At 59.7% G+C, this 25,347-nt stretch overlaps 1 protein-coding gene and 1 long non-coding RNA gene across 2 annotated transcripts; one reads left to right on the forward strand and one right to left on the reverse strand.

Moving 5' to 3' along the window:
* Positions 1–4,224: 4,224 nt before the first annotated feature.
* Positions 4,225–6,005, forward strand: LOC124083163 (uncharacterized). The gene is made up of 3 exons (XR_006848664.2): positions 4,225–4,368; positions 5,177–5,316; positions 5,648–6,005. It is a non-coding gene; the product is annotated as an uncharacterized LOC124083163 (long non-coding RNA).
* On the reverse strand, positions 5,070–14,228 carry Pnpla5 (patatin like phospholipase domain containing 5). The gene is made up of 8 exons (XM_046429754.2): positions 14,039–14,228; positions 13,430–13,662; positions 11,722–11,787; positions 11,322–11,531; positions 9,811–9,871; positions 8,958–9,119; positions 7,257–7,389; positions 5,070–5,210 (listed from the first exon to the last, which is right to left on the reverse strand). The coding sequence occupies exons 1-8, from the start codon at positions 14,226–14,228 to the stop codon at positions 5,090–5,092; spliced, it is 1,176 nt and encodes a 391-aa protein (XP_046285710.2). The 3' UTR covers positions 5,070–5,089.
* Positions 14,229–25,347: the final 11,119 nt, after the last annotated feature.

Here is a 25,347-nt window from a genome sequence, read left to right on the forward strand (position 1 = left end):
AATGCTCGCGGCCGCGGCTGATCTCCTGCCCTCCCATAGGCCCTGGGTAAACTCACTCTGGGGACCCTGGGTTTGCTTTGTCTACGTTCTGTCTTGAGGCACATTCTCCTGTTTGTGTGCACTGTTAGGTTTTTTAAGGTTAATTACTTGTTGGTTATGAAAATGTCAAACATACACAAAACCAGAATGGTGTCGTGACTCACCTGTCCCTATCACCCTATGTCCACAATCATCCAGCCCTGTTACATCCCCGACCACCACTAAACACACGCACAGTATCCTGAAACTAACCAGATGTGTCTTATCATGTAACTCATAAATGCCTGGTTGATGGGTCGCTAAGAGACAAGAACTCAAACCACATTCCCAGGGGTCAGCCACTGAAAGGCAGCGGAGCCCTTTAACCTGGCTGAACACCAGCTGCTGTCGCGATCCCATCTGCAGTTGGGATGCGAGTCCTGGGGGCTGAGACACTGCTGGGGGGCCTAATCCAGCCATGGTAGTGCGAGGACAGAGGTCACCCCAACTGCAGCTCTGTTGCTACAGAGGACATTGTGCAAGTCTGGAACCCAAGATGCTGACTCAGGTGGCCACACCCACGTGGTGGCCCCTGAAAACACTAGTGTCCAGGGACTACAGGATTCAGGCACACTCCCGCCAGGGCAGGTCTAGGTGAAGACTAATTGCTTCAGAATCTCTGTAGAAGAACCCGAGCGTGTTCCTGCCCAGCATTCTACTGTCCTGTCAGGGCACAGCCACAGCTGGCCTGGCTGGCTGTGTGGCCCACAGTTCTCTAACCCCAGGGGGTTACCCCAATCTACCGTGCACCTACAGTCCCCCCAGGAATGGTTTTCCTGCCAGCCCAGCCCTAGCGTCCATGAAGACCGAGGCCAGAGGCCAGCTCCTGAAGTCCTCTCTCCCCCTCTTGGCACAGGGACATGGATCAACTGTGTTGGGGCTCGGGTGTAGCTGGAGGTGCCTCAGAAAGCAGCTCATCTTAAAGACAAGAGGCTGATCAAGGAGGGACTTGCTCAGTGTCTCGGTCGGAGCAGGTCGCCGTGCAGCTGTGGTGGCCTGGGAGCTTCCTGCTGCCCGAGCACAGTCTTGGTGCTGCCAGCCTGCCGCCTTCCCTCCTGAGCGTGGTCTCCCTCCCCGGGAGAAGCAGTGCTGACGTCCCAGGCTTGCTCTGAGAATCAAGAGGCTGCTGGGCTCCACAGGCTTGAGGGGTGTCCCCTTGGGGTGAGGTTCCCTGTTGCCTCCACGGAGGTGGCAAAGGAGCAGGGGGTCCCTGGGGCAGGCGTCTGCCTTGGGTGTCAGGAGACATCCACCAGATGGCCCTCATCTTCAGCACTCAGCCTGGCGGGGAGGCTGGACGCCAGCCCGGGAGGTGGCCCAGGACTGGAAGCCACAGCTGCCTGCAGGCTGCAGAGGCCCCTGGTGGGCTAGTGGGGGAAGAGGGAGGCCATGACCTCTGCACACCTGCAGGAGGCCACGGCTCGGGGCCAGAGGGGGCTCCAGCACCCACAGACGGGTCCCTCACAGCTCCCTGCTCCTCATCCAGCACCCCCCCCAGGCTGCCGTGAGGCTGAGGGGAAGCCGGGGGCGGTGCCTCCATGTCCCCCAGGGCCTTTCTGGGCACTGACTCTATGTTTGACAGGGACTGTGAGGAGCATTCAATTGTTTCAAGTAAATACCCTGAGGAGCGTGGACACCGGTCCATTTACACAGGGCAATGGCTCTGAGAGGTGAGGGCTTCCCTGGTCACATCCATGCCAGTCGCAGAGATGGGACTCAAAGCCCAGTAGGACTGAATGCAGAGCCCAGGATGTGTCCTCTGCTCTGGAGCATCTCAGGGTCCCGTGTCGGGTGAGCACAGGTAACTCCGGGAGCACAGGGCAGGGGATGCTGACTCAGATCAGCTCTGGGGCTGTGAGTGCCGCCACCCCAGGCCAAGGAAGGCACAGCCATCTGATGCACCCGCTGCAGGGAGGCTTGGTCAAACTCATTCATCCTGAGGCTACATTAATAGAGACAGTGAGGGGAGGTGGGAGGTGAGAGTCAATTTAGATCCAGTGCTGGTCCTACCATCCTGGGTGCTGCTGGACCCCTTGTTCTCAGAGGGACGTGGACAAACCAGGACTGAGGGGCTGCAGGGGTGAGGGGCTGCAGGGGTGAGGGGCTGGGGCTGACTGAGCAGCATCCCAGGTCAGGGATGTCCCTGAAGAGTGGTCACAAGGCACAGCTGCTTGCCATGCAAAGCAGCCTGGGAGTGACCAAGGGACCTGCCAGAGAGTCCCCAGATGAGGGGAGCAGGCAGGGCGTGTGACAGAATACAGAGCAGGGATCCGTGTCCCAATACAGGACAGGAACCAGAAAAGCACTACAAGCTGTGGAGTGTGGCCCTGGGGGGCTTGGAAATGGCCTGTGCAGTTGTCAAGCTGCGGGCGCACGACCTCGGCCGAGCCTTGGGGGTAACAGAATCCCAGGGAGTCTGAGAGCAGAGGGTCACAGCAAGGGCAGCATTCCCACCTGAGAGCATGCTGCTCCGCACGTGGGGTGGACAGGGAGGAGGGTGGACAGGGGGGAGGGTGGTGCACCATCCATGGTGCAGAACAGCAATGGGGACAAAGAGGGCACTGAGTAAAGAGATGGTGGGGTGGGGTAACGAGGGAGGCCGGGTGCCGGTGGCCATGGCACTCCTGTCTATCTGTGACCAGGACAAAGGACCAGGAGCAAGAATGTCCTCCAAGGCCTCCTGGGATCTAGACCCTCAGCCTGGAGTCCCAGGTGGCCAAGCCCCCCCCCTGCTCTGGAGGACCCCACACCCAGCATCTGTGCAGGTCGAGGGCCATAGAGCTGGGGACCACATGCCCCAAGTGGGACAGCCCCCTCCTGCTGCAGGGGGTGGTGTCTGTGCCCCACCCAGGAGACCGCAATGGGGCAGAGGCCAGCTCAGCCTGGTGGTGCTGGAATGGGGTGTGCAGAGCCTCCCGCGGCCCGTCCCCTCGCCCTTTCTCACCCCGGCGCATCCCAGGCTCCCATGCCCAAGGCCCAGTCCTCCCTGACCTCATGGCTGGCAGTGCCACCTGCCCTCACCGCTCCAGGCCCGAGGAGCACCCCGGCCCTCTGTTCCTCTGCTTCCAACTCTTGGCCTTTCTGAGTGGCCTGGCTGCCCCCTGCCCTCCCCGCCCTTGGGGTACCCGCAGCTGCCACCCCACCGTCCCCCTTGCCCTCGCCCTCGCCCTCGCCAGGGAGTGGAAGTTCTGTTCGCAGCTGGTCCCAGAGCCCAGCACTCACTGGGCAGAAGCTGAACAGTGAGTGACTCCTTCTCTCTTTTGTTCTTGTTTATTCCTTGGTCCCTTCCCCCAGGCCTCATCTCCCGCCCTCCCCATACCCAGGGGGAGCTGCGCACCCCCTGCAGCCCCTGGCCGGGCGGGGTCTGCTGGGGCAAGAAGTGCAGGGACTCCCAGAAGAGCGCGGGCGCCTGAGGTCCAGCCTGTCTGCCCGCAGTGGATGGGAGGATGGAGGCCCTGGAGCCTTCCCAAGGAATAGGCTGTGGCGTGGCAGGGCCTTGGGGCCCAGCAGAAGCCCTGCAGCTGGGGTCCCGAAGACTCGGCCCGTGCTCCCTCCTTCATCTCCCCGGGGGGCCCCCCCACGGGCTGGACCAAGGGCCAGCAGAGAGGGAGGCTCCCTGGGTGAGGCAGGTCCCTGGGTCCCCCCCACACGCACAGCGCCCCAGCCAGCTCGGGTCAGAGAAGGGCAGACAGGATGTGAAGGGAGCCCCCCCGTCTTTCACTGTGCTCCCTGAGCTGGGCATTCGGTGGCCCCGACTTCTGGACAGCGTGCTGCCAACAGCTCCTGGCCGGGCACCCCACGTTCTGCTCGGCACAGGAGCCCTCCACGGCCCGGTGGACACTCCAGAGCTGGGCCGTGTGCTGGCCCCTGCCATCCTCTCACCCCTGATGGAGCGGGTGGCAAGGAGGACAGGGTGACCAAGAGGCAGGGCCTCTTCCAAACAGGAAGTTCCAGCGACAGGCTCCGAGGAGCAGGGCTGCTGAGGGGCAGGGGCCTTGGCCACCAGGAGACAACTGCCCACAGGTCGGCAGCAAGGCTCCAGGGTGGTGTACCTCCAGAGCACAAAGGAAAAGCAGGGGCGGCCTCATGAAAATGGGGGACCGGGGGGGGGGGAAGGGAGCACACGGGCCCCGGGGGCCAGATGATATTGCCACCTAGGTGCAGGACGGGTGTGTGACGTCGCGTCCCGCCACTGTGTACAGCCATAGAGCACCCACAAAAGTATATGGAAAAACCAAAGGCCCAGCAGTCCAGCGTCCTCCCTGGGCCAGCGGCGGGCTCCAGCTCCTGGAGGTGAGCCAAACCCAGGTCCACCCGCATGGCAGATCCTGGGGCGGACGAGGCAGGACACGTTGGGGGCGTCACAGGCTGACCCTGCCCTGCACTACAGACCTGAGGGTGGACCACAACTCTGTGGACAGGGCCATGGAAGGAGCTTCCCTGGGCTGGAGGGGGCCGTGTCCTTGACCACGGTGACAGGCAGACTGCGGAGGGAACCGGTGATGACTCTAAGTTTCAGGGCTTGTAGGTTGACGAAGGGCAGGGCCACTCGAACAGTGTGAAACCCCTGGGGCACCCTGTGGCACTGCGCCCAGGCTGACTTCTGGGTCCTGCCCAAGGCCCTCAGTGAACCAGGCTGGCCACTCCCGCTGGTCTCCAGGACAAGGAAATGACTGTGGAGAAGGACGGGGGAGGGCAGGGGTCTCTGCGGCAGGAGACAGGCTCAGGGAGGAGCCAGGCAGCTCCCTGGGGCACACGGGCCAACCTGGCACAAGGCCTCACGGGGACATTTGGAGCAACACAGGACTGGCAGAGATCGCAAAGCAGGGGATCCTCCTGTCCTCCATATAGGGCATAGTGGCTGCCCCTGCAGGTCACATGGACCCACCAGGGAATGGCCCCAGAGAAGTCAACACAGGTCCTCCTCACAGCACAGCAGGGCACAGGACAGCGGTGTGGACTGCCTGCCCAGGGTCCTAGGAAGCAGCTGGTGCCCCCCAGGCCCTCTGCCCACTCACCTGACCAGCCTGAGGAGCTGGGCCTTGGTCCTGGAGTGGATCTCCAGAGCCGTGCTCTTCACCAGGCCCCACATCCACCACAGGTCTGCGGGCGCGTCCGGCAGCCAGATCACCAGCCTGGACGGGGGACAGCATCAGCCTCGCCCAGCAGCCAGCCCAGAGGCCACCTACCCCTCAGACCCTGAGGGAGCTACCAGCCCACAGGAAGGGGCTACCCAGATGGGTACGAAGAGTCCAGAGGTGTGGGCCACCATTGCAGAGCAGAGCAGGGCCCCAGGGCACCCGCAGGGCACAACGATCCACCATGGGCTCTGAATGCGGCAGAGGTGGCGGGCCTTAGGTCACCAGCGAGGGCACAGGGCACAGCCCAAGGGTGGAAAGGGCGGGGCTTTAAGGCCAGGCAGGGCCCGCCCCCCTCTCCTGCTCATTAGCTACGTGACCTGAGAAGCTGGGGAACCTCTCTGGCCGCTTTACTCCCCTGTCACACGAGGACAGTCAGCCTGCCTGCAGCTCCTGACCTCCTCCTATCTCCCCTCGTCCACTCTCCTCTCGAGGTTCCTGAAATGTCACCTGACCAAGGCCCCCGGGCTCCTTGCTGCTGACGTGGCTCAGCCAGCACCAGATGCAGGGTGCGCAGAGCGCTGGACCCCACAGGACCAGCCAGCCCAGTCCTCTACCTGTCTCTGAAAAACACTGGCTGGACACCTCCGCCCACTCACCGGCTGCTGCAGGTCCTCACCTATTACCTCACCCCCTGGGAGGGCCTGAACAGGGGCTGGAGCGGGGCAGACGGTCAGAGGAGGCGAGGTAGCAAGCCAAACGGAAGCCGGACCGTCCCCTCCCTCATTCTGGGCCCTCTGCCCCTGTTAACGCAGACTAACTACGCGTGGAGCATGGGGTGATGGGAAAAACTACGGGTACAGGGCTGGGGATGTGGCTCAAGCGGTAGCGCGCTCTCCTGGCACCACATACAAACAAAGATGTTGTGTCCGCCAAAAACTGAAAAATAAATATTAAAATTCTCTCTCTTTAAAAAAAAGAAACGAAAAGGAAAAACTACGGGTGCATTTCCTGTGTTCTGGGAAGACCCCGTAGCGTCACATAATGGATCTTTTTTTTTTTAACTGAAAAGGTTAGATTTTACTTTTTTTTTTTTTAATTTCAACTTGTAGTTTCAGTAAACAGCTCAGCAGGAAGAGAATCTGAAGGTAGAAAGCGCTCTCCTGGCGTTGGGCTGACCCAGTCATCAGCTTAACGTGGAACAGGACAGAGGCTGTGACTCACTGTCATGGACCTTGCATGGGACACAGACCTCCCTATGTCACCTCCCTGCTTGAACCCCCGTCTAACACCAGGATGAAGAGCACTCGATCCGCTGCACAGCCCTGGGTGTGGCCCCTTGTCAGCTTCTCGCTCCAGCTGGCCTCCCTCTCTGCTCCTTGAATGTGCCCTACTCTCTTCTGCCCCAGGACCTTTGCAGATGCTGTCCCATATGCCTGGCATGCTTTTCCCTTCCCCTGTGCCTAGCAAACCCTTATCCATCCTTCAGATTAGCTCCAAAGTCATCTCCTCTGGGCAGCCTTCCAGGCCAAATAGCCACTAGTATGAGCTGTGCCAGCTCAGAGCCAGCGTAGACCTCTCCCAGGACTCTCCAGGAAGAGCTGAAGTTGCACAGCAATGATTAGTGGGTGGTGAGCTCCACAGGAGCTGCTGCCCCCTCGCCCCAGACCCTTAAGGGCTAGTGGCAGAGTGAATGGAGGAGTCACTCAGCACATCACCAGGACTGACGAGGGCCGAATCACAGCCAGACTGCCCTGGAAGGGTCTTGCTTTAGAGAAGAGTTAACGTGGCCCAGAGTAGTCAAGAGAGCTGGCCCAGGCCACACAGCTAATCTGAGCTGGACCAGCTCTGAGAGTCACCCAGGAACATCGTCTCTGAGACTCTAATGAGCAGAGCAGGGGCCAGAGGTCCCAGGCGCAGGGCAGGGCCAGGAGCTGACCTGGGCTCCCAATCCAGCCGCTACCCGCCTCCCACCTGTCCCCCCCTGTGGAGGAGCCCACCAAGGCCCTGGGCCACTTGCCAGCACCCAGCCCACCATGGACCCTGGTCTCCCCACAACCCTGCCTGAGAGACAGTCCCTCCCCGCACCCTGCTGCGCCTCACCTTCTGCCGCGGAAGTACACGTACTCAAAGGGCAGCGTGCAGGGCAGGAGCAGGTACGTGAGCACCTTCCCGGGCCCCGACCGGCGGAAACGGGCCCAGGCACTGGGGTCCCTCCTGACAGCCTTCCTCAGTGCTGCAAGAGAGTCACCTCGTGGCTGTGGCCGTTTGGAACCCATGGGCTGGCAAGCCCACCTCCAGCCAGCCCTCCCAGGCACCCTGAGAGCTGGCAGCCCAAGCCCCTCTCTATCTCGTGAGGGTCACCCCACCCCTTTCTGCACAGATGGACACAACACCATTGGAGCCCAGCCATGTGCCAGCAGGGTGCCAAGCCCTTCACACATGCCCTCTCACTGATGTCCTGGAGATGGACATGGTGTGCCTCTTTCATAGACGAGGAGAATGAGGTTCAGAGTAGAAAAGTGACTTAACGAAGGATCATCACCAGATGGTGCTTGTAAGCACCCCACACCTCTCCCGGCCCTCTGGGTAGTCTGTCGTGGCCCCTTGGGTCCCCACCACACCTCCCTCCAGAGCAGTAGCACATGGCATATTAACCTCGGCAACAGCTGTGAACACAGCAACCATTTCCTAAGTCCCGTATTCACTGACCAGAGCCTAGATCCCAGCCTCCAGACTGCAGCGTGGGCCTGGGGGCACCAGCAGCCTCCACGCCAGCTAGGGCCAGCCCGTGTCAACACAGCCCCAAGACCTGCTCCACCCAGGACGAGTCCTTTTCCTTCCCTGAGCCCAGATAAAACCAGGACATGGGCACGACCTTCCTCCCGGGGCAGGTGGGTGAGGATCGAGGGATGTGGACAGGGGCCTGTGCTGTCATTTCCCTCTCGACTGGCTGCCCTGTGTGGCTGCAGGGACACTGCGAGGCCTGCAGATCCCAGGCTTGGACCTCAGGAGCTCAGCACAGAACCAGCACCATCCGGAACCAGGAAGAGGCACCTCCTCCCCGGCATCCTGTCCCTGCCCAGCCCTGGACCACCACCTCTCCTCCCAGCTCCCAGCCCTCTCCTCCACAGCTGGGCAGCCGCCCACCTGGCCACCCGGCCCCTTATCTCAGCTGCCCCCCCAACCACTGTGCTGGTGCCCCGTGGGCCTCCCAGGCCTCCCTGACCCTCGGGATCTCCTGGGTATCTGCTGCTCGCACCTTTGGAATCCTGGACTCACCCTTACCATCTGTGCCTACTTTGGGCTTTGTCCCTTCCTGTTGCTGAGATCGAGACGCTTAGTTAAACCAAAGGTGGGACTAAAAGGCTCAGAGCAGAGCCTCCCTCTGCCAGGAGCTGGCTGTGTCACCCGACAGGTCCCCCCCCTCGCTGCCCACCGCCCCCAGGGTGGCCAGGAGAGGCTCGAAAGCCGACTTCCTCACGGGAGCCCAGTGTCTCTCATACCCGCTGCCCTGCCCTTTCTCAAGCACAGACCTGAATTCGAATTCCCCTGCAGGCTCTGTGACCTCGCCCGGTCCCTGTCCCTGAGCTTCAGTTTCCCCATCCGAGAAAGGGGGTAAGAATGACGTGGAAGCCGGGGCGGGGCGGGGGTTTGTGGAGGAATGAGTGACGCAGCCCGTAAAAGGCCCTCCGCACACTTGGCACTTAGTAGGTGCTCATTAAATAAGTGCTGGCCCCTGTAGATCGCGCTACTTCATGGCAGGGTCCCTGGCCCCAACCCCAGGGCAGGAAGGGGCAGTACCAGCCTCCAGTTCTGGCGAGAGCTGCTCCAAGCTGGGCACGTCCTTGACCAACACGGTGGGCACATGGCAGTTGAAAGACACCCCGTCATCTGGGGTCCTAGCAGGGGGTGCTGGGGGATCCCTAGAGACCAACGTCCACAGCACGGGCTCCTTGGTGAGTCCTGGCCAGGGGAGGAAAGAGGACAGACAAGTCGCCCCCGCCCACACCCAGCTTGGGGAGCAGTCCCCTCCGCTCCCCGCTGCTCCGCTGTTTGCCCTCTCCAGTGGCTCTCCAGAGCCCGGACCCTGAAGACATGACTCAGGGTCAAACTCTGGCTCCACCGCCTGCAAGCTGCGTGACCCAGCCCCTCCGTGCCTCAGTTTCCCTCTCTGTGACAGTGAAACGAAGATCGGTCGGATGATAGAGTGGTTCTGAGAACTAGGTGCCATCAGGACACGACGCAGGCTGTGCTCGGCCGACGTCCACCTCCCCTTCCCCTCCGTGTGGGGCGCAGCATGGGGCTCGAGGACCTGTGCTGGGGTGACACCCAAGCTCTCTAGCCCAGGAGACCTTTCCCCGCCTGCGGTCAGTCCGAGCGCACCACTCTCTCCATCCCAGGCTGAGTCCACGTCTCCCCTGGGTTCCCACAGTCTGGAGCTTCCCTCCCTCTGCCACCGCACCCCCTCCCTGGGGTGTCTCTGCACCCGTTACTGTCACCCTGCACCAGGGACCTGCGTGATTCCTCTCTGGTCCCCAGGTGTCTCTGAGAGAGGATGAGAGCGCCCAGGTCCCTAGTGGCTCACAGGCCTGGAAGGCAGGGTCTGCCTGGCACCTGTGGGACACGAGGCCCACCACCATCCCCTGCCGCTCACCACGTGCCTCCAGGAACCTCAGGGCGTCCAGGTACCCTTGTCTGCAGCTGTCGGCCACCACCTGGACACACAGGGCAGGGCAAGTGGGCCAGGCCTGGGCTCACACGGGACAGCCCATCCCAGACTGGAGCCTGGAGTTCAGTGGGTGGTCTCCGTCCTGCCTACCCTCCCCAAGCAAACCCTGGGCAGGGCACAGGGACCCTGGGGACCCTGAGGGACTGAGAGACGCTGAGGGACTGAGGGACCCTGGGGGACCCTGGTACCAGGTAGGGAGGCAGATAGGGCTGAAGGCAGAACAGGTCTGCTCAGTCCCCCTGCCCCTGGCCCCACATCCTGCTCTCCTTGGGGACTCTTAGCTGCCAGTCCTTGCCCCAGCCTGCCCCTGGGCCTCAGGGCCCTCCCCAGGAAGATGGGGGAGCGAGGCCTGACTCTCGTAGGTCAGCAGATAGCCCTTCCCTTCGGCCCTTTGATGTTCATTTCCAGACTAGTCTGAGTGGGCAGAGGAACCAGGGCCCACACTGGCCTGGTCAGAGTGCCACGGGCAGGGAGACCGACCTGCAGGCTGGGATGGAGGCCTGCCCCCTCCCCTGCTTGCTGTGTGACCTTGGACCATCGTGCCGTCTCTGTGAGAGCCTCTATTTCCTTGTCTATACTCGGGAGCCGAGAGTTTCTGCCCACTCAGTGGTGTGGAAAGGACCTCGTGAGTGAGTTTTGTTTACCTTTGCTTTTTGTTTTATTTGTTTGCTTAGTTCTGGGGATGGGACAGCTACCTCCCCAGATGTTTTTATTTTTTTGAGACAGGGTTTCACTAAGTTGTCTAGGCTGACCTTGAACTTGAACCTGTGGTCCTCCTGCCTCAGCCTCCCCAGTTGCTGGGAGTACAAATGTGCACCACGGCACCCAGCCAGAGGACACAGCAAATGGACATGACCTTGTTGCACAAATCATGGAGCATGTGCCGGGCGTGGTTCGGGGGAGGAGCTTGTTGCAACAATCAACTGTTTGTTGTCAAATTATTCATTTCCCAGAAAATGCAAGGGTAAAAAGCAGGAAATGTAGGTTGGTTGTCCACTTTGTTGTGCTTCCCTATAGGACAGATGGCCAATACGGGCACAGTCCAGGGCAGCCGTGGAGACATGAGTCCAGACTGGCTGAGAGTCTAAATCTTAGCTGTGTGACTTTGAGCAAGTGGCTTACGGTATCTGAGCATTTGTGTCCTCTGAGAAATGGAAACGATAGCAGCACCTGCTCACAGCACCTGGCCCCGGGGAACACAGGCCAAGGCCCCTCTGCAAACCAGCTCAGCAGCACTGTGTACTCACCCAACCTGGGCCCCGTCCTAACTCAACAGCCCCTTAGGGCGGGAAGGAAGGGTGCGAACCCTGGCTTTGGACGGGAGGCTTGGTGTGAGATGGGGCATGTGCTGCAACTGCCCTGAGTGGTGTGGAGGAGACGTGGCGCAGAATCTGAGGCACGGGGCCTTGGCCACCACCTTGGAGACCCAGACCTACCTCAGGTTTGGGGGGTATGAGTGATATGAACCCCAGGAAGAAGTTCTTGGTGGAGATTTGGAAGCTGGCATTGAAAGCATTCAGCTCGTGCAGGCTGGCCGAAGTGCTCCGGGGACAGATGTCCACTGTCCCATGGAAGGGGGACACGGTGATGGTGGAAGGGCAGTCCGCGAAGGGCAGATTGTTGCTCAGGGCCCCATCGATGTAGCGCTGCAGTTCGGGTGGGCAGGTGGCTGTGCTGCCCTCTCAGGACACCCACCCTCCTCCCACACCCAAGAACCTGCAGCAAGTGACCCTCCTGCTCCCGCGGGCCCAGCACACAGCAGGGGCTCAAGGAGAAAGAGCGGGGCGTGTACCCAGCTGCCCAGAGCTGTGGACACTAACCCTCAAGGGCACTCACCTGCCCTCTGAACTCGGGGGGGATTGTCCCACAGTAGAAGGGGAAGTACAAGGTGCAGACCAGGGCCTGGGGACAAGAGCCACGGGAATGTGACTTCTCGCTCCTGGGCAGGAACCTCCGGCACAGAGGAGGCGACTCCTGTCCTGTGTGCAGGTGCGGAGGGGCCACCAAGCCCTCAAGGGAAGAAGGGGTTTGAGTCCCCCTCCTTTCTGCTGGGGGACCTCTGCCCACCATGGTTGCTGCTGGGACCCCACCCCCAGCCTCAAAGACAAGCAGCGGCACCAAGGCCACGTCCTCACCGGCCCTGAAGGAATGCCCCCCTGGACAGTCCCACAGACTGTCCCCTGGGCATTGATCAACAGGTGCACCTGCACTCACCCACCCGGAAAACACCATCTACTCTCTCCTGGAAAGGAGGTGCCTACGGAAGACCAAACCCCTCTCGGCACAGACTGATACATTGTCACGGGGAGATGAAATGTCTGTGCACTGCAGGATGTGTGGAGACGGCGATAAGCTGGGCAAACCCACTCCTGGTTGGGCACTGCTGACTGGTGCTTCCACTCACGAGGAGCATAGACCCTGCCTGAGAGGGAACCCCCGACCCTCTCTGGGAGACGCAGAGCCTGTCCTGGCCTGACCAGCTGGAATGCAGGCGAGAGCCCCCTTTCTGTAGATTAACTATGGTGACAACAGTGACGTCTGCTGAGCACCTATGATGTGCCAAGTCTGTACTCTGCACCATCCAGGAGAGGAGGCTGGAACACACTATGGGGTCCCCAGCTGGCTTCCCCAGGAACCGAGGGACCTGAGCCTGCAGCAAGTGACTGGTCCCCCCCTCGGCTTGCTAATATCAGACACCTATGACTTGGCCATCTCAGAACTGAGATGGTCCCAGTGCTGGGGATGGGGAGCACCAAGATGAAGCACCCTGTATGGGGACCCAGGGTGGGTGGCAGACAAAGCCCATGATGGGAAAGATGGGCACAACTGCAGCAGGGGGGGGGACAGGACTCCCCACCTCAGCCGCTGCCTCACAGGAGACCTGTCCCCCTACCTGTCTGCACTCCCCCAGGGTCCAGCCGCACTCAGCCCTCCCTACCACCCCACAGCCATGCCTGAGGGCCTCTCCCTGCTGGTCTTCCCTGTGTCTTCCTCCTGCTCTGTCCCAATACTGGCTCCTTTCCTAACTTGTCCAATCCACATTAGCCTCAGGGGGACAAGGATTTTTTTCCCTAGTAATCACAATGCCAAGGGCTGGACCTGGTGCAGAACATATGCCCAATAAAGCCTTGCTCACTGACTCCAAAAGTGCCTGGGGCTCTAGCTCAGTGGCACAACACCTGTCTAGTGTGTGGGAAGCCCTGGTTCCATCCCCAGCACTGCGGCAGGGGAATGCACCTGGAGGACGGGTGGGTGGGGCTGGGCAGAAAGAGCAGCCCCTGTAGGTCCTGACTGAAGAAGCCTGACTCTGCCCCCTCCCCAGCCTGGTCCTCTGAGGGCAGCCCAGGGAGCCTCCCCAGCAAGCACACACCCCTGTCATCCACTCTGCCCCGACTCTGCATTTAGAAACAGACTTTGCAGCCTCCTTTTCCTCTCCCGGATACCCGCCAGGCTCCCACACCTGCCTCTGCCCCTGGGAAGCACCTCAGAGTCACTCTTGTTCTACCGGCCTGCCTCCAAGCCCTGGGTCCCTGGACCTGCCCACCTGAATGAGCTCATCTCTGGTGGCAAAGTCAGTGACTATGGAGTTGTGGCCATTGGGCCAGCGGGTCAGCGAGATGCCCAGCCGCTGGGAGGCCAGGATGTGGCTGTTCTCCGGCAGTTTGTCCTGCAGCTGCTGCTTGATGTGTTCGATGGGTGCGTAGGCAGGGTGGAAGATGCCCAGGCTCAGCCCCTCCACGTGCTTGACCAAGTCCAGGAGGTGGGAGCAGCAGAAGTCTTCAGGGAGGAGGGGAGAGGAGTCCTGAGCCCTGGGGAGGGGACAGCCACACTCTCCCTCGGCCAATCCCCCTGCTGGGGCTTGACCAGAGAGGAGGGCCTGCCCCTCTGCAGAATTCCTATGCCAAGCTCTGGATCCAAACGCTCCGTCTGCCTATTGCCCCCAAGTGACCTGGGGAAGTCTTCCTGTCTCTGAGCCCAGGATCCCCCCTCTGCAAATAGGGGCAAATGTAATCCCCAGATGGACATAGACCCAAGAAGGATCTCTCTGGACTCCCCCGCCCCCATCAAGAGTCCTCCCGCCTTGGGATGGATGGGGCTGGGGTTGCCGCCTTCCTCCCCACTCCCGGCCCTGGGCAGCCTGGGCCGCACGCACCGGTCGACTTGCCGCAGACAATGGCGAGGGCATTGAGCGCCCCGGACGAGGAGCCATAGAAGCGGCGGGCGCCCTGGAGGAGGCGCGGGGCGCGCTGGCTCAGGCACTGGGTCACGCCCACGTGGTAGAGACCCAGGAAGCCTGCGCCGGCGAAGGACAGGCTCCAGCTGCCCTCCTCCAAGAAGTCCATAGCCGGCGGGGCCCGGGACGCGACCGAAGTTGCGCCAGGAAGGGGCATCGGTTGCGAATCGGGACTGGATGCGGCGCGCGGCGGGGGAGGAGGGCTCGCTGGTCCGGGACGCGCGGGGTCCAAGCAGGGATGGGCGCTAGTCAGGGATGGAGCCCACAAGTGGCGCTCTGGCGGGAGCCCGCCCTCGGTGTGGACGTCCCCTGCCCTGCCCCTCCCCAGACTGAGTCAGCCGCAGTCCGGGCCAATGAGGTTCCCGGGCCGCGATCACTCCGCTAGGTGCCCCAGGTGCGCCCCAGGTGCGCCCCAGGTGCGCCCTAGAAGCGCCGGCAGGCTCTGCGCGCGGAGGTTCCGCCCCCGCTCGCCCACTCTGGGCCCAGATCTCAGTCACGGATATCTGAATGACACAGCAGGGAAGTGGTACCCAGTCCTCACCTGATGTGTCCGACCTCGTTTTCAAATGGGAGGAATCTGGGTGCGATCTGAGAGAGGGGCAGCCAGGAAGTGGCAGAGGAGGACCCACAAGCCCTGGTTCTGGGGGTCCAATGGGACTTAATTCTACAGCTGTGCTGCCTCAAGGACCGGGGAGAGGTGGGAGGCAGGAGGTCTGGGGTCCAGGCTCAGGCCCCACCAGCTCTAGGCTCCCCCGGACTCCTGGCTGCCTCAAGGTCGTTTTTTCACATAAGGTGTGGGCTTGGGTGTGAGATCCTACAGAGCCCTTTATGCTGATCCCTACACCCCAAACTCAGACCCACCTGAACTGCCCAGCACTCGGGGGAGGGGCTGACAGCAGGGGACACCAAGCTCTGGGTGGCCAAAAAGCAGATCCCCCATCAGCCTGCTAGGTGCTTCCTTTGCAGTCACCCTTACAAGCTGCGGGTGTGGGGACAATGGTGCCATGGTTAGAGAAGGCTGAGTCCTGGAGAGGCAAGGGGCTCACACAGCCAGTCACCCTTCCCTGGCGACCAGGGCAGAGACCCTCTGATAAGGCCACAGGCTGTGCAGAGGAGGAGGAGGCAGCCTCCTGGGGTTGCCTGGGCCCTGCACCCCCACAAGGGGATGGGCGAGTCAGTCACCAGGGGGCTTGAAAGTGGCAGCTGATGGCAGCTGTTCGTGCACAGGGTTTAAAACCCTCTCTAAACACGACTGTGGTTTTAAAGTACTCTAGGAAACTGGGAGGTCACTGGGGGCCAAGGAAGCCGAGAAGGGAAGCGAGGGGCAGGGAATAAAGTCATAAAATGAAACAGATGAAGTGCATGAGCTGGGCTAGACAGGAGGGGCGGGGACACGGCAGAGCTGGACATGGACCAGCCAGCTGATGGGAATGGGTGGACCCTCATGGACCACATGAGGTCAAGATCACAAAAGACAAAGAAAAGCAAAGGAGAGGAGAGCAGACTACTAAGCAGGGTACAGGTGTTCCTGTGACCTCCCCGAGACCCCTCAACATGGAAAACATCCTGAGTCAAAATGCCGTTAATGCACCTGACCTGCTGAACGCCACGGCCCAGCAACACAGCACGCCGCGGGGTGTCAGATCCTGCGGGGAGTGGGGGGCTGGCAAAGAGCTAAAGGACATTACCGGGACAGTTGGCAAAATTAAATATGAACCTGAGTTAAGTAACAGTGCCCTGTCAATGTGCCTTTTACCAAGTACATGTAAGAAAACGTCCTTGCTCTCAGGAACCCACAGTAGAATCCAGGAACAGATGCATGATTATCTTCGGACTAATCTCAAACGGCTCAGGAAAGAAATTCTGTGTCTGTGAGAGAGATGGGACAGGTGCAGGCCACAAGGAAAGGAAAACCAAGGCATGTCAGAGGGAACCCGCAAAGGGGTGGGGGCAGGAAGAGGACTGGACCTTCGTGAACCCAACAGGCCAGGCAGCCTGGCCATCAGCAGGTGGGGCGGTAATCTGGGAATCTCGGGGTCTAAGGAAAGTGTGTGGTTCCAACATATGAGGTCAGAGGTCAGTAAGCCACATGGCCCAGGCCATTGACAGAGAAGGAGGAGGAGGAGGCCAGCGCTTGCTTGGTCAGCCAGACCTCGGAGGACGTGGGACCCACTTTCTGATGACTCACACTTCCTGTCTGTCCTAACTGCTGCACCTGGCTGCTGATTGGCAGGGTTTCCCAAAGCATTTCTGCCCAGGACCCAAGATCCAGGGATTTGAGAACTAGATCCCAGGGGTTGTGGGTCTTCAACTTTATCACTGAGTCTTGGGCAAAGCTGCTGCCTCTCTGGGCCCCAGACCCTGCCCCCCAGCATCAAAAGATCCCAACCTTTCCAAAAATGGGGGTTCTGCTTAAAACACACAAAACTCCCCCCAGGGTGCCAAGGGACAGCAGTTGCTGTTTCAGCAGCCATTGGTTGAGAAAATACTGGATGACCAACAGCAGCTGTGACTTTGGGACACAGCTGTGACTTTGGAAAAAGTGGGCAGTTTGCACTCACAACAAGCATTGCCAAAATATTTGTGCACAAAGCATTCTCTCCACCAGCAGTAGGGACTCTCACCGTGTGGACACAGACCCCAGGGCACACTGGCCCCTCTGCAAGTCTGGTGCCCAGCACAGAACCTGGGTACCACAGGTGTGTGCCAAGGGACCACATTGTCCAGATGAACAGCAGGAGAAGCAGACAGGCCCTGGGCCCAGGTGGCATGTCCATCCACTGGCCCAATCCATGGGATGTGGGTGGGGGAAGCAGAGGGCAGGTCCAGGTTCCAGAGCAAGAAGCCCAGGAGTTGGTGGGGAATGCCGATGAGCACCGCCATGTTGGGAAACCGTATGGAGGGCCCTCAAAAAACTGAAAAGAGAACCACCCAGGACCCAGGGAGCGCACTCTGGGGCTTCTACCCAAGACTGAGATCAGAGTCTTGAGGAGACGTCTGCAGTCCTATGTCAACACCACATGACCACGACGGCCAGTGTAGGAACCAACCTCAGTGTCCCCTGCAGATGACTAGAGAGAGAAGTTGGGACACGGAGAAGACACAGTGGAACACCACTCAGCCTCGGAAGAAAGGTGTCACTCGTGACAACATAAACGGGACTGGAGAACACGGTGCTGCAGGAGAAAGGCCAGGCTCGGGGACAGCTGTTCTCGCTTCATTTTATTTTATTTGATGGAGCTGGGCATGGAACCCAGGGGCGCTCTCCCACTGAGCCGCATCTCCAGCCCTTTGTATTTTTTATTTTAAGATACGTTCTCAAAGTTGCCGAGCCTGGCCTTGAACTTGAGATCCTTCTGCCTCAGCCTTCACAGTCACTGGGAGCAAGTTCTCACTCAAACATGTGGAGGCTAAAACCATGGGATTCAACCAGCAGAGAGTGGAAGAGTGTTACCAGAGGCTACAGGAGGGAGAGCGATGGCCCAAGGCCATGAAGCCCAGTTAGAGGTGGGAAGGCGGGGACACAAGGCGGCTGGCTTTCTTTTTGGTACTGGGGATTGAACCTGGGGCTCTTATCCACTTACCCACATCCCCAGCCCTTTTTATATTTTATTTTGAGACAGGATCTCATTAAGCCTAGGAGTTGGCCTCAAACATGCCATCCTCCTGCCTCAGCCTCCCAAGCTGCTGGGATTACAGGGGTGCGCCACCGCACCCAGCTGGGTTTTTCTTTGAGATAATATTCCATGGTGTGGTGGGGTGAAGATAGTAAATAATCATGTACAGTGTTACACATTTCAAAATCGCTAAGAAAGCAAATTTAACATGCTTTCATGTAAAAAAGTAAGTATCTGAGGTGATGGATATTAACTAAATGTGTTAGCTAGCTTGATTCAATCATTCCTCATCATAACCATGGATCACATCACCTTGTACCCCTAAACCAAACAACTAGAATATGTCAATTTACAGTTAAGAATGTAAACTCAGTCAAGGAGAACGATTTCCCACGAGCCCTTACAGAAAGCTTTGGGGCGCCAGCTCAGAGCCTTTGCCCCGGGCAGCTGGCCGGGCTGAACTGGGCTGCAGCCTCCTCCGGGAATGGGGTAATAGTCCTGCTCACAGGTCAGGAGGGCAGGGCGAGGGGGAGCACCCTTGGTTCAGTCCCCCAGGGCAGGGAGGGTTCCTCACAGAGTCACCAAGACTCAGTGGCAGGAGGGAAGGTTCCTCCCAGGTGTCCCTGTTCACACGGCACTGAGTCCTCAGGCCTTGGCTTAGCCAGCTCCCTGGGGACACCGGGCAGTGCAGGTGATGGGGCTGAACACCAGCGTGACTGACCGTGGGGACTCAGGGGCACTGTCCTCACTCCTGTGCCCAGCCACCCTGCCCCTGGAACGTGCCGCAGCAGAGCCGGGGCACTGGGAGGACAGAAACCTTCCTGCCTTCTCTGTCTATGAGACCCACCTTGACCCAGGAGACACTGGAGGGGACCACAGAATCCGCCCTTCAGGCATTCTGTTTGGTATTTTTTTTTTCAAAAGAATAGAAGTGGGGGACAAGGGGAAGTACCCGCAGGAAAATAAGATCAGGCTGGGCGTGGCGGCCACCCCTGTAATCCCAGCCACTTGGGAGGCTGAGTCAGGACTGTTAGACATGGAAAATGACAAACCCCTAATGATGTAGCCTGGGAAGAGGGGACGGGAGCAGAGCAGCACATGGGTGGCCTCGATTCTCCCCCAGGGACAGGACAGTCTCTAGAGGGGAAGCCAACGCACTGATCCTTCCTCAAATAAACCTTTTCCCAGTGACCGTGCAATGGGACCCTGAAGGGATCCCTGCACGCTGACCCCAGACCCTCCATTCTTACCCAAGTAAAAACATTGCCCAGTAGAAACAAGCTTTCAGATTCTCGGCAACCTGTTTCCTGAGTGCCCCAAACTGACCACTGACCCTAGACCCCTCCCCATCTCACCCAGTAAGACCGACACCAAATTCCCAAGTCACCTCTCAGGATAACCTAGGTAAGCCCCGTCCCTTCCTTTGTCCAGGGGCTCATTTTCCACCAGGAAAATGGGTCCACCAGCATCTCCCTGTGCCTGCATGAAACTCGTCCCTGAATGAAAGCTGGCCTGTGAAGTTGGCCTCCATCGCAGTCGTTTTGTGCTAACAAGGAGTGTCACAAGTCTGAGGCCAATTTTTCTTTTTGTTGGTACTAGGGCTCGAGCCCAGAGGGTCTTTACCACTGACCAATGTCCCCAGCCCTTTTTATTTTTAATTTGAAGACAGGGTCCCACTAAGTTGCTTAGGGCTTTGCTAAATTGCTGAAAATGGCCTCAAACTTATGATCCTCCTGCCTCAGCCTCCTGATTACAGGCCACCATGCTCAGCCAGCCTCAGCAAGTTAGCCGAGCCAGTCCCAAAATTTTAAAAAATTAAAGACCTGGGGCTGTAGGTCTGTGTAGAGTGCCCCAGGCTGGATTCCCAGAGCAAAGGAAAGGAGGAAGAAGAGGAGATGAGGAAAGAAAAGAAAAAATGAAGTGGATGCACAGAAACTGTGGCACTGGACACGTGGCCAGGGGCTTCGGGAGGGAGCCTGGCCCGTGGTCTTGGCAGTCCTGGGAGAATCTGCCGCTGTGAACACTGAGCTTCGATTTAGGGAACTGCTGGTCTCTTGGGGGAGCCCAGGCTGACCCCAGAGCCAGCAAACTTTCCCCACATCACAGTGTCCCCAGAGGGGCTGAGCCCCTTTCCTTGAGGTGCTCAGTCCCCAGAGACACAGGATGTGGAGCTATGAGGTGAGGCCTCCAGAGAAGGTGGCCCGGAGGTGGAGCTGGGCAGGGCCCCAAAGAAAGGGAGGAACAGGAGGCGGAGCTGAGTCTCAGGGCAGCCCTGGGGTTAGAGGGAGGACGCTGGCCAGAGGAGAGGAAGTCCAGAGCCAGCTCGTTGGGTTGGCCAGGACCAGCAAGTCTGAGCAGGGTGCACAGGGTGGGCAGCTGGCCTGGGGCCACATGGGGCCCGGGTGCCCAGTCTATCAGCCCTGCCAGGTCTGCCCTCTGGGATGCAGGGCCAAACCTCAAGAAGGACGATAGGAGTCCCGCCCCCGCAGGGCAGAGCCCGGCCTCCTGGGTGTCCCCACCCTCGTCCCCACCAGGATGGCCTCGTGCGCCCCACAGTCAGCCATTTCTGTGGCTTCGAGGAGGAGCAGTAGTAGTGCTGCCTCCAAGGGCACGGGCTGGGGGGCTGGGCGACTGAGCTGCTGTCAATCACCACAGCCCTCCCCAGGTGTGAGCCCGGTGGTGAGCCGTCTTAAGAGGGCCCTGGATAAAGAGGTCTGAACTCGTGTCATGGGGTGTGGGTGAAGCGGCCTCCTCTGTGGGCCGAAGCTGCAGCTGGAGGGCAGGGGCACCCTTTCCTGGAAGGCCCACTGCGGAGTGTGGGACCCTCCATCGTACCCTGACTGGTCCCAGGCGGTGCCCACCAGGTTCCCTTGAAGGAACTCCAGGGGTGAGTGGCAGGTCTGGACACTGGGGCCACCATGGGGCCCAGGGGGTGAGGCTCCAGAGAGGCATGTCCTCCCCTGGCCCGGCTCTCTCAGCTGTCCCTCCCGCAGCCCCCCCGCCCTGACCCGCCTGCCCTGGCCCTCTCAGCCCTGAGGCCCAGCTGGAGGCCGCCAGCCCTACAGCAATATGGGCCTCTCACCTCCCAGCGCCTGCCCCCCAAGACCCGCCTGGAGCTCCGCCGCCACCTCAGCCCCGCTCACCCCATCTGCCACCCCGCTGCCTCCTGCCGTCCCATCCCACATGCAGCACGGTGGCTGTCATCCTGTCCACCCCAGCCCCCCCTCGTCATTGCGCTCTGCCACCTCATGGACACACCAACAAAACAGAATGCGGCCAGCCCTGGTCTCAGTAGTCCATCAGAGACGGCCTGGCTGGGGACAGAGGGCATCTGCACACGCTCACAAGGCCATTGTAGAGGGGGAAGCCCCAAGCAGCGCCTGCGTGAGCTCCAGCCCTGGGGGGTTGCGCTCTGTCTTGAGGATTATGCAGAGTCAAACACCTGGGCCTTCAGGACAGACCACCTCCAGGAGGTCCCCAGACGCCCGTGCCACTGGGACAAGGGGCGGCTGGAGCAAGACGCCCGTCCCCTCCGAGCCCCTTCATTCAGTCTCAGGTCGGGAGCTGCCTCTCCTTAAGGAATTCAAACGGACCCCGGAGCAGCACCCTTGACCCAGGGCCCCAGGGAGACAGGGAGACTGGGAGAAGACAGACCCGACCCCCACCCACCCACCCATAGCCCACACACCCTGAGGTGCCTCCCGAACTGTGAAGCCGCTGTGCCCTGGGGTTCCTGTCTGGGTTCTGAGCTGGTTCCAGCATGTCCTGAAGGTGACCTTGGGGACTCTAATTGACCCTGCCTCCGCGCTCACCTGAGCAGTGGGAGTGACAGCGTTCCCTCCACCCTCCCTGCCAGGGGTGGCAAGGGAGAAGAGCGTCACATGGGTGGGGTGTTGGGCAGCACTGGGCATGTGACAAGCACAGAATCGATGGTCACTACCATGTTACTGCTCTAGTGACGGGCACATGCCTTCCCACCTGAGCCCAGGGGTGGGGTGCACTCCTCCTCCTCCTGGGTGGACTGAATGCCCCACCCGCAGCCTGGGTGGGCTCTTTGCAGAGGAGGAGTGGGAGGTTCTACTCTTTTGGGTGACGCTCACCCTTCACCTGGCCCAGAAGCCAGGTCAGGTGCGTGCGCGTGGGCAGGGGAAGCTGAAGGCCCCAGGGGACAGGCTACCTGGCCTCCCTCCCACAGAGTGGGCGGCGCCGTCTTTCCTGGTCCTGCAGGAGACTGTGGACTGGAGCCCAGTGACTCACCAGGTGGCGGGAACCCTGGCCGCTGGGCTGGCTCCTCTGTGTCTCTCCAGTCCTCCCTCCAGGGGCAGGTGGCTGGCGGCTCTGGGGGCTTTCTGGCCACAGGACACACTCCCCAGCTAGACCTGACTGCACCTGACCGCCAGGGTCCACCCAGCTGAGCGTTCAGGGTCAGTGCTCTTCAGCAGTGTGTGTTGGAACAATTTTTAACAACTTAAAAAGTTGGCCTCTTAAGTTGGGACAGTGGCACACACCTGTAGTCCCAGCACTCAGGAGGCTGAGGCAGGAGGGTCACTTGAGCCCAGGGGATCAACACCAGCCTGGGCAACATAGCAGGACCCACCTCAAACAAGCATAAAAATCCTCTCAAAAGAAAGCCTATTTATAAATATAATTTTTAATTCTATAATTATAAATTATATATAATTTTGAGAGGATTTTTATTTGTAAAGATTTTAATACATAAACCCACAAAAAAATAAAGAAAAGGAATCCTCTCCCTGCAGTCACATGACCCTAGTTTATCCTCTAAGCCCCTGGGACCCCACCTCTCTCCCTTGTCACCTCTGTGCCCCTCTTATTTGCCTCATTACCGCCGCAGCAGGACCCTGGTCGGCTCCAGGGAGCCATCTGCACACAGCTACTCTGGGACCCGGCTTCACATTCCGACTCCACAGGCTGCTTGCTGGCCGCCCTGGCTGGACCCTGCACATCAAATTCCTCGGTTTCTTCCACCTATAAACGGGGACATGACAGGACATCCCTCCTAGGCTATGGCTGGGATTGGGGAGCACGACATTCGTAAAGCACTTCCTAGCAGATTTAGCCTTTAATCTCTCGGGGGTTCCTGCTGCAATGTGGAGGGGTTCTATGCCCTGCCCTGGCCGGAGGTGGGAACTGCAGGTGAACAGGATTCAGTCCCAGCCCTGGAAAGCCCCCTCACCCAATCTGGGAGACAGGTGATTGCAGGTAACTGGCTTGATCCCTGCTCCGAATCAGCCAGGCACCAGCACCTGACCTGACCTCTGGCCGAGCACCAGGGCGCTGGAGCCTCAGCCCCCACTCCAGTCCCCTGGCCCCTGAGAGCAGGTCTGGGCAGGTGGGAGCTGGGGCAGGGGGAGTAGGGCATCGTGATTCGGGGAAGGCTGAGGGGCAGGTGTGCCACCCTGCAGGAGGCCTGAGGACCGTGTGCGGCAAGGCCCGGCCAGCTTACAGGGCAGCAGAGGTCGAGGTTGGGGTGGGAGAGGGTGGCACTCAGGGTTCTGCGGCTGGGTGAGGGCGATGAAGGGCTGAGCGAGATGAGTCTCAAGGGACAGTGGTGGTTTTGGAGGGGCAGCAGGGGTGTGGCCATGAACCTTGGTGAGCCCTGAAGAAGCTTGGTGCTGGCACCTGTTAACCAAGACAGGTAAGGAGAAGGGTGGGGCCAGAGGTCCCCAAAGGCCCCCATCGGCCACCAGCTAACAGGTGGGGACACCGAGGCACAGAGGGGCACTGCCAGCCAAGGCCACGCCTCGACTTCCAGCTTCCCTCCTCCCCTCGTGGCTCCCACCTCACCAGAGCAAAGACCACCTCCTCGGTGCCCGGATTTGCCCTGACGCGCGAGGCCCAGGGCCGGGGGGCTGGGCCGGTGCTGGAGCAAACTCGCTGCTGTAAGCGGGACGGTGATGGTGGAGGCAGGGCAGCTGGAGTCCCAGGGCCCAGTCAGCTCCCTGTGACCGGTGGGGTGGGTCTCTCAGTCTACCAAACTGGCGTGGTCCCCACAGTCCCGTCCGTACTCACGCTGGGACCTGGGCACCTGATCCCTGCCCCCACGTCTAAGTCCATAGTGTCTCCTGACCCCTTTGATCCTGGGGCAGTCTCCTCCTCTGACCAGCCTGGATCTGCAGGTGGCCAGCTAGCTCCAGGATGGATGCCACCCAATCTGATGACAGCGCTTCAGGCCATGGTGCCATGCCAGGACGTGGGCCAGGAAGCCCAGAGCAGGGCATGCCCGGCCACGCTTGCCCCGAGAGGCTCGGAACTGACCTTGGGACTTCCTGGGACTTGCAGGCCCAGAGGGTTGGGGTGGAGCTGGTGTCTGTGCTGCTCACTCCCCCGTCTTCCCACCGGCTTGTACTCTTTGTGCTCTGGATCCACCTTTTTCAGATAAGACCTGGGCCCGGAGGTGGGCTGTGGACTCTAAACAGTGTTTTTCTCCTAGGGTCACAATGGTCCACTTTATGCTTTGAGTATCTCCCTTGTTTCTCTGTCACTGAAATTTATTTTTAAATGGGACTTGTTTCTTTCTGTTCCTTTCTCTCTCCCCTTTGCTAATCTCCCCCCTCCCTAAACTTTGGGGAAATAGGATTCCCTTCCTCCCCATCCTAGGCAGAGTTATCTGTCTTTGAGCACACACCCACCACAGGAGCAAAGCAATTCAGACTTTGGGGATGGCACCAGAGATCTAAGAAATGACCATCTCCCAAATTAACAACTGAATGCACAATTCCTTTGAATTGCCCCATTACCCACCCCCCGGCCCGTTTCCCTGGGTGGGGAAATCACAGCCTTTGGGACAGAAGCCTCCTGTGCTTCTCCTGTAACAGTGTCCACTTTATGCCTTGAATATAGCCCTCGCTGCTCGGCCACTGCAACTGATTTTTAAAATGGACACGTTTCTTTCTCTCCTCTCCCTGCTCCTCCCTAATCTCTCCCTCCCTCTCCTAATCTCAGGGGAAACAGGATTGCCCTTCTTCCTATCCCCCCACAACAGAAGTGAAGTCATTCAGACTTTGGGGACGGCACCAGAAGACCTCAGGAAAAACTGGGTCCCAAATGAACAAGTGAATGACAACTCCAGACAGAAGGTGTGGGATGGAGCCTTCGAGTGGCTTCTTTAATCGCTCCCCTTGATGGGCAGAATCACACCCTCTGGGACAGGAGTTCCCGGTGCTTCTCCTTTGTTATCAAAGCAATACAATTTATTTTTCTTTTTTCTCAAAAACCATGTCCTCCATATTGTATTGGCATCGGGGACAAGGACCGAGATTCCAGGAGCAAATTTGGCAACCCAGATGGGACATGGGAGAGCCCTGCTCCCGCTTTTCTGGGGAGCCCGGCTTTCCACAGAGCCCCACTTCCATGCTGAGGATGCAAGGTGCTGGTGAACTTGTTGAGAGCCAGCTTCCGGAGAGTCAGGGGACGGCGAGTGGGCCTCGGTCAGACCAGAGGAGCTCTTCCTGGAGTAAAGGAGGGGCGGAGGGACTGTCCCGGCACCTGCCAAATTCCTTTTGCCTCAGGAGACTCCTGCCTTCTCTCCCTGAATGGTCCGGGTTGCTCTCTCAGGCTCTGCTTTGAGAAAACGGAAACTGAGCTCAG

The sequence above is a fragment of the Marmota monax genome, unplaced genomic scaffold (assembly GCF_021218885.2).
Source record: "Marmota monax isolate L192 unplaced genomic scaffold, Marmota_monax_Labrador192_F-V1.1 WCK01_AAM20220418_F8-fsc00051, whole genome shotgun sequence".
Lineage (NCBI taxonomy): Eukaryota > Metazoa > Chordata > Mammalia > Rodentia > Sciuridae > Marmota > Marmota monax.

Coding starts and splice junctions, on each gene's coding strand:
- Pnpla5 (XM_046429754.2), bottom strand. CDS start 14,228: ATGGACTTCTTGGAGGAGGGCAGCTGGAGCCTGTCCTTCGCCGGCGCA. Junction 9,872..11,321: donor TCATACCCCCCAAACCTGAG/GTAGGTCTGGGT, acceptor CTGTGTGTCCAG/GTGGTGGCCGACAGCTGCAG. Junction 5,211..7,256: donor GTGTACTTCCGCGGCAGAAG/GTGAGGCGCAGC, acceptor TCCCCCGTCCAG/GCTGGTGATCTGGCTGCCGG.